The following is an 8,846-nucleotide window of genomic DNA, read 5'->3' as shown; positions in this document are numbered from 1 at the left end:
CCACTTTACAAGAGAAATGGGGACAAGTGTGAGTGTAGTAGTTTTAGAGGGATCAGCTTGTTGAGTGTAGTTAGGAAGGCTTATGGGAGGGTCTTGATTGAGAGGATTAGGAGAGGAACAGAGGGAGTAATTGGTGAGGAACAGTGTGGTTTTAGGACAGATAGGGGTTGTGTAGATCAGATTTTTGTGATAAGACAGACATGTGAGAAAGCTATAGGAAAAGATAAGAAATATTTTTGAGCTTTTATGGATTTGGAAAAGGCTTACGACAGGAAGGCACTGTGGGAGGTACTGCAGATATATGGGATAGGAGGAAAGCTGTTAAGAGCAGTCAAGAGTTTTTACGAGAGTAGTAGAGCTAGTGTTAGGATTAGAAATGGAGAGATTGAATGGTTTGAGGTAAAGGTGGGACTTCGTCAAGGATGTGTTATGTCGCCCTGGCTGTTCAATCTATACATGGATGGGGTGGTGCGAGAGGTTAATGCAAGGGTGGTGGGTCAGGGGTTGGATATGGTTAAAGAAAATAAAGAAAATTAGGAAATAAGTCAGTTGTTGTTTGCTGACGACACTGCACTTGTAGCAGGATCACAGGAGGGATTGAGGAAGTTAGTGACAGAGTTTGAGAAGGTGTGTGAAAGAAGGAAGCTGATGATAAATGTGGGCAAAAGTAAGGTGATGAGATGTACAAGGAGAAAGAGTGACAACAGGCTGGAAGTGAGCTTTAAGGGAGAGAGACTGGAGGAAGTGGATAGTTTTAGATACCTGGGTGCGAATGTGGCAGGAAAGGGAGGAGTGTGGGTGGAGGTAGAATGTAGATTGAGAGAAGCGAGTAAATGCCTTGGTGGGTTAAAAAGTGTAATGAAAAATAGACATCTGGGAATGGATGCTAAGAGGAGGTTATATGAAGGAGTGATTGTACCGACAGCACTGTACGGGGCAGAAACATAGAACATGAGAGAGGAAGAGAGAGGGAGTTTGAATGTGTTTGGAATGAAATGTCTGAAAAGTATGATAGTGTTTACTAGGCTGGATAGAGTGAGAAATGAGGAGGTGAGGAGGAGAACAGGGGTGGAAAGGGAGTTGGGAGATAGGGTTGATGAAAGAGTATTAGGATGGTTTAGACACATGGAAAGAGTGAGTGAAGAAAGATTAGTAAAAGAGGCGTGGAAGGCAGAGGTGGAAGGAGTGAATATGAAGGGGCGTCCTAGGATGAGATGGATGGATGGGGTAAAAGGGGCATTAAAAAAGAGAGGAATGTCTGTTGAGGAAGGAAGGGAGAGGACAGAAGATAGGGGTGAATGGAGAAGGGTCGTATATGGATGATGCTGTGATGCATGAGGAGGAGTGGGTGGGGGATGGGGGGTGAGGAAGTATGTATGAGAAATAATTTGACGCAGCCCGAAGGGATTTCTCCCCGTCTTCTCCTTTTCTGCAGTAGGGGAGGGAGAGGGGGGGTCGCCGAATTAATGAAGTGGCCTTGCTGTGGATGTGCTGTGTCTTGCGACACTGCTTCTGACCCAGGGCAGTAGACAGGATGCAGGGATGACCCATCATCCAGGAGGTGCCAAGATAGGAGGGAGGGAGGAGGGTGGAGGGGAGTGGAATATGTAGGAGATGGAATGGGTGTGAGTGGTTTCTATGCCTTTTTCTTTTTGGCTACCCCTCGTGTAAGGGGGGAAAAAGCCTTTGGTATATGTATGTATGTATGTATTTCCCAATGACCCTTCTTCCCGCAATCTTGAAATCCACCTATGAGCTGTATGTATGGACACTCCAATGCTCACGGCAACTTCACGTGTCGGAACATCCCGCTTCCACTGTCCGTCGTCTTTGAGTTATATGCTTAACAGATTTGTCATTATCCGCCGTCATCTCTACAAAAATTGCTATAAAAAATATATGTACAATAATGAGATAGATTATAAGCCACAAAATCATTAATTCGTTACAACATAATCAACCAAACATACGTTAATGATAAAAACAACGACCATGAGTGACACTCAACTGTTGATAATCGTAATTAGCAAAAAAAAATTCAAACACGGCTGCAAACACCTAACTGTGAAGGCCACTGTTTTGGACTACATTTTTTCCTTAGCTGTGTATCCCAAATTACCTTATTGCAAATCCAGGATTCCCACCCCTACTGTCCAAAACGCTATGTGCCAGTCTTCATGGCGAGTTTCCATCATTCATATTAATTGCTATCAGTAAGGGTTTTACTATTACTACCTTATAGATGCTGATAAGCAAACCAGCCTTGAACAAATCATTAAATTTAGAGTCCTATTTGAAGATATTGTTCTATCTAGCGCCAAATTTTATTCAACTTGCAATAATCTCTTCGAGCGGTGACCAAGCAACTCAAACTTTTACTGTTTTCACTTTTAGCCCTGTACATGTGCAGGATTATCCATATGAGATTATGAATAGATAACAAATGTATAACAAAAAGGATAACCAGAAATTAAAGAACAAATGTGTCGCAGCGGTGAACTTAGCCTTGATCTTACCCACTAACTACAAAAGTCTGGATTCAGTCTCCAGCAGGTTCTGGTGACTGCCACTAGCCCTATCTGTCTGAATGTACAGAGTAGAGATGACTTCAAACTTCTGTTGAAGCTAGACGATTCCTAGCTATTCTACAAGATACTCATCGGCTGCAGAGAAGTCTGAGGGAGTCCCTCTATATTGAATCAGTTCGAGAAGGACAACTAATCGCTTCGCACTCCGGATACTGCGCGACTGAAACTTCTAATTTCTAGAGGACCATCAAATAACAGCTGGAAGAGTGCTGTGAGCATTCACCCAAGGTCATCAAGCATTTCAACCACACTGCATACACTCCCTAACACCAAGCTGACCTACTGGCATCAACAAAGAGTGAGGTCTTTAAGCATCATACTGTGCAATTATCACATTGTACAATGTTGATAATTTTATTAATAGTTGTAGTGACCTCACTCATGATGAGACTGTTCATCTCTCTAAGTTAAATTATGATGATCCTCATATCTCCCCTTCGCGATTAAGGAGGTAAAAATCAAGTCCCCTGGCCCATAAGGTATTGGTGCACTCAGACGCATGCCAGACATCATTGCACACATGACAACATTACACAATAGCTCACTTGCCTCTAGTAACTTCCTGCACCTTTTCAAAGCCTCTCAAACCATCCATATTCCAAAGCCCCAAAAACCTACTTCCGTCCCCGTCTCTTTCTGACCCATCTCCCTTCTGGAGTGTTTTGGTGAGGTGTTCTAGTATGTCGTCTACCGTCACCTTGCGGGGTACTTGGAGGTGAAGAATGTGCTAAGAGACTTCCAGTTCGGTTTTCGGCCGGAACGAGGTCCTAAATACGTATTTCCATTATCACTAAGTGGGTTCAAAGACCGGCAGACGGTCGCCCTGGTAACACCATTTTTGTTTGTAAGGATGTGGAGAGGGCATTCGGTATTGTCAGGTACGAAGGCCTTAAGTACAAATGGCATTACTACTTCGACTTCACCCTGCCGCTCACACGGTTACTCTGAAACTAACTGGATGACAGGACAATAAGAATAAAGTGTGTGTGTGGTCTACCTGTCCGAACCTTTTGTGCCGAAGGCTGGAGTGCCTCAGGCGTCATCCCTTACCCCCACTCTATATATAATCTATTTACGAATGGCCTGCCAGAACCAGCTTACCCATTAGCAGACACAAAATACTGGAGACAGATTTATACATAATACAGACAAGCCACACGCAGGAGAGAAACAGTGTCGCATTAAGACCACTGCATAGAAATGCAAGCTGTATACTTCCACTGCAGCAAAACCAACAAAACAATCACGAACATTCGTCCTAAGATAAATAAAACAAATATATGTAATTTTACAAATACTTATGAAGGGGTGGTCGCCTTCTATATGTATTCTTCTTCTTCTTCTTCTTCTTCTTCTTCTTCTTCTTCTTCTTCTTCTTCTTCTTCTTCTTCTTCTTCTTCTTCTTCTTCGTCTTCTTCTTCTTCTTCTTCTTCTTCTTCTTCTTCTTCTTCTTCTTCTTCTTCTTCTTCTTCTTCTTCTTCTTCTTCTTCTTCTTCTTCTTCTTCTTCTTTTTCTTCTTCTTCTTCTTCTTCTTCTTCTTCTTCTTCTTCTTCGTCTTCTTCTTCTTCTTCTTCTTCTTCTCCTTCTTCCTTTCCTTCCAAAACAACTACAATTAATTCTACTACATTACTACTGATACTACTTCCATTATTATCAACAGTGGTTGAAATAACAGCAAAATAAACAACAACAATATAAACAATAATAACAACATAAATAACAATAAAAACATCTAACAACAACAATAACTAGCAACAATAACAAACATAACTAACAACAAGAACTAACATCAAGATCTAACAACAATAACTAAAAGCACGTTAGGCTGTCCTCCTCGCAGATTGTGGCTGCTGCCCTTCAGGAGTTCTGGAATTGTTTTGCTTTATGTTTGCTAAAAAAGTGCCTATCACACCTCTTTCACACCCCCACTGTTTAGGCCACACCTCAGACGTGCTCTATGTTTGCTCAAAAAGTACTTATCACACCTCTTTCACACCCCCCACTGCTTAGGTCACACCTCTTTCACACCACAGAATCTGCTCAACACCTAGGCAAGGTCAGTATATAAACCTGGCATATCAGGACAAGTCATGTCAGTTTTACTGGGCTACTCAACCATGTCAGACGAGCTACAGGTCATCACTTCACAGAGGGGTGGTCAGAAGATCCTCCTCAATGGCTTCATGTACACAAAGAAGAACATTTTCAAGACGAGTTACATCGGGCTCCAGGTTCGCCTGTACAACCTGGTGACGGACTACAAGGAAGGCAGGAAAACTATCCCAGACCTACTGCGTGGCATCAGCCAAAACCTGCGAGGTGGTCAACCCAACGTCTAGGCCATTACCTGTGTATCACCTGTGTATTATTTTGAGTAATATATAATACCTGTGTATTATCTAATAAAGTGTTGTACATAATATATTATGGTATTTTGATTCTTGCTAAATATCTCAAAACTATTGTTTAAATAAAAAAAAGTTGGGGACGAGATGTCCTATTTTGGGGGGACCAGTAGTCCAAGGGGTGCAGATTTGGGGACCAGTTGACCCGGGACTGGTTGACCTGGGACCAGTTGACCGTTCACGGGATCCACCACAAATTACACATGCCCCACATGCTCCTAACCCATAACCTCGAGGTAGACGCCCAAAATACCTCCACCCAAAATAACTCCGGCCAAAATCCCGGATCCCGGAAAAAAGCCCCAGCGGAAAAAAAGCCCCATCGGAAAAAAGCCCCACATAGGAAGATCCCTGGGTGGAAAGAAGCCCCACCGGAAAAAAGCCCCACCAGAAAAAAGCCCCCAATTTATAAATAATGATACTTATTATTAATAACAGTAATACTAGTTTTAAATAAAACCTAGTTCAAAGGGCCCGGTGAGTTGGTTTCACATTCCGTGAGGTTGAGGTGTTTAATTGCATTAAAGGTGTGAAGTAGGCTTCCCTAATGGTGTGGGTATATAAGTCCCACATTCATCACAGTATCATTCATATCATTAGTGTGTGCTCATCTGTGTGGATGTATATATATATATATATTTCAACATGGAAATTATCAAAAACAGCAAAGGTGGACAGAAACTTTGTTACGATGGTTATATGTACACGAAGAAGAGTGTGAACAAAACGTCTATACGATGGGAGTGTTCACGGAGAAAGGCTATGAAATGCAGTGCAATACTGTACACGGACTTGGATATATCTATTGAAATCAAAGGTACAAAACATAGTCATAATTCTAATACTTCTAAAGTAGATGCCACGAAGGCAAGAGTTCAAATGAATGAGCATGCTTCTGCCACCAGAGGAAAGCCAAGTCAGATTATTGCCGATATTGTTGTTAATCTTCCTGTCGCAGCGCGTGCTGAGATTGGAAACTCAGAGTCTGTGAAACGCACGATTCGCAACCATAAGCGCCACGCTCTTCCGAAAGATCCCGCTTGTCGGCAAGATTTAAAACTGGACGATTCATGGACTATGATGGTCGAGTTCATGTTCTATGATAGCGGTGCTGACAGCAGTAGACGGATTATTGCCTTTGCAACTGAAGAAGGATTGCGTTATCTTGCTCGTTCCACTCGATGGTTTATGGATGGCACATTCCGGACTGCTCCGAAACTCTTTCATCAACTCTATATAATTCGTTGCCCTTTAGGCGAGTCGGCGATAACATGTGTCTACGCCTTTCTTTCTGGCAAAACTTAGAGCATATATGAAGAACTGTTCCAAGCCATTGTTGAACAGTGTGCCACACTAGGATTCAACCTTGATCCTACGACAATCACAACCGATTTCGAACTCGCGACTGTGAATGCTATCCGGACTGTATTCGGGGATCACGTTCAGTGCCACGGTTGTTTTTTCCATTTAACGCAGAACACCTGGAGGAAGATACAGGAATTAGGCCTTGTGACACTGTACAAGACAGACGAAGAAAGTAGATTATTTTGTTCTATGTTAGATGCCTTGGCTTTTCTGCCATGTGACAGAGTTTCGGAGGGGATGGAATTTTTAAGAACTGTTATTCCGGAGCAACTCAGTTGTCTGGTAGATTATTTCGATGCGACCTACGTGTCTGGAGGATATCGTCGTATCCAGATGCCTGCCGAACGCCCAGGTGATGTGCTACCGCCGCTTCGTATGCGCCGAACGCCACCCCTTTTTCCACCCGAACTTTGGAACGTACACGAAGTAACCTTGTCTGGCGGGCATCGTACGAACAACCATTGTGAGGCGTGGAATCAAGCCTTCACACAGATGATCGGCCACGACCATCCTTCCGTGTGGATCGCGATCGAGGCTCTACGAAAAGACCAAGCCCTTGTTGCAACGACACTATTGGAAAATGCCCGAGGCCAACCACCACAAAAGCGCCAGAGGAGACATACAAAAGACCTTCAGAAAAGGCTTTCCACTCTCTGCAAAGACTTCGAAGCAGGCCAGAAAGACATTGAAGCGTTTCTTAAAGGCTGTGCCCACTGCATCCGCTTTTAATTCGATTTAGATTTATTTAAAGTAGTGCTAACTTTCAAATGTACTATTTCATAACTTAGTGCTGACTTTGTATTTTTCTATACTAAAAATCTGATATTCATAATATTTAGTATATTGTACTATTTTCATTTAATATCATGTAAACTGGTGCTGACTTTGTATTATTTTATACTTAATACTTTTATGCTTTATACCGCAAAGCTAGCCTCAATTATATCATTGATTTTCTATTGTCATGTATTACTTGTGTTGAATTGAAGTAATTTCCGATTGTTTTATTAATATTTGGTATATTGTATTATTTTCATATAGTGTCAAGTAAACTTATCTTTTAAGCAATAAATACAGTTTTATTTTTAAATTGTTATTTTGTTTTCCTAAATTGGGGTTTTTCTAGAATTTGGGGCTTTTTTCCGCCTGGGTATTTTCAAGGTGGGGCTTTTTTTCGTCAGAGAATTTCCTAGGTGGGGCTTTTTTCCTAGGAATTTTTTTTTTTTTTTTTTTTCGTTGTGGCTTTCTTCCGAACCCCCAAAATCCCACACCCAAAATACCTCCACCCAGAATACCTCCAAAAGTGCCCAAAATACCTCCATGCTTACTATACCTTCCATGTCACAGGGATAAACATGAATATAATAGGATATAATATGTACATGTAGGATATAATATTGTGCTGCTTGTACTGCTTAGAAGATTATAATCTTAAATTGTCAAGTTTATTGGAATAATCATCATTTCTTTAACTAAGGTTATAATCCTAAATCATCAAGTGAACAAAAATTACCAGAAACCATTGGAATAATACAATATAGATATATGTACAATATATTTCATATGAAAAGTATTTACAATAGGCCAATTTTCATTTATTACACAAGTAATGCACTTCAAAATAACACATATTCATTACTTAACATTGTATGATTTTATATTTTTATAGATAAAGTTGTACAGTATAAACCATATTCTAGAATTTAATATTCTATAAATTCTAGAATTTCAGTCACTGGAATTATCTTAAAGCTCGCATGTTGTATCCAATTCCTTAATGAGATCAACTCACTCATTGATTAAGCCCTCTCATTGGTTTATTTCTATGACATACACTCACTCAGTAATTTAGCATTCTCGCCCTCTCATTGGTTTATTATTAACAAATCTACTCACTCAGTAATTACGAATTATCATTGGTTAATTACTTGATGAAATCAACTCACTCATTAATTAAGCCCTCTCATTGGTTTATTTCTATGAAATTTCACTGTTTTACTGGGATGTGGCCAATTTGATTTGAAAATCTCTCCAGTATTTCTGGAAATCAGGAAAAAAAAATCATATCTTTAATAGAATTGATTGAATTTGTCTTGACAATACTCAAAGGTTCATTGTCGTTTTTATTTACCAAAAAATTAATATTGAATACACTGCATGTTCTTTTAAGTTCCTTTTAGTGTAATTGCAAGGATAAATAAAATGGTATATGCCTTTGAAAATAGAACATGCCGGGTGAATAATTGAGGAAATAGGATAAAATCGTATTTTGTGTTTTAGCTGCTTTTTGGAAAAATTGGCTTAATTACTATATGTCATTACAGATGGCGACCAGGTACTGATATAGGGTAAAATACATTATTTGATTTAACTTCTGATTTTAAGGACCATTGTATCCAATTTATTAAACAATTACCTATGCGTGAACATCTGAATTGAAGACGTGGTATTGTTTTGTCTGGTTCCTTTGATTAAAAATTTCTATAGA

General features: G+C 40.3%; 1 protein-coding gene across 1 annotated transcript; it reads left to right on the top strand.

Annotated features, from left to right (window-relative positions):
- The first annotated feature begins 6,547 nt into the window (after window positions 1–6,547).
- Window positions 6,548–7,087, top strand: LOC143039285 (uncharacterized). The gene has a single exon (XM_076209158.1). The coding sequence runs from the start codon at window positions 6,548–6,550 to the stop codon at window positions 7,085–7,087; it is 540 nt and encodes a 179-aa protein (XP_076065273.1).
- The last annotated feature ends 1,759 nt before the right edge of the window (window positions 7,088–8,846 follow it).

Source organism: Oratosquilla oratoria, chromosome 26 (genome assembly GCF_046742065.1).
Source record: "Oratosquilla oratoria isolate Oo_2021 chromosome 26, ASM4674206v1, whole genome shotgun sequence".
Taxonomy (NCBI): domain Eukaryota; kingdom Metazoa; phylum Arthropoda; class Malacostraca; order Stomatopoda; family Squillidae; genus Oratosquilla; species Oratosquilla oratoria.
This window is presented reverse-complemented; position numbering and strand designations above follow the sequence as displayed.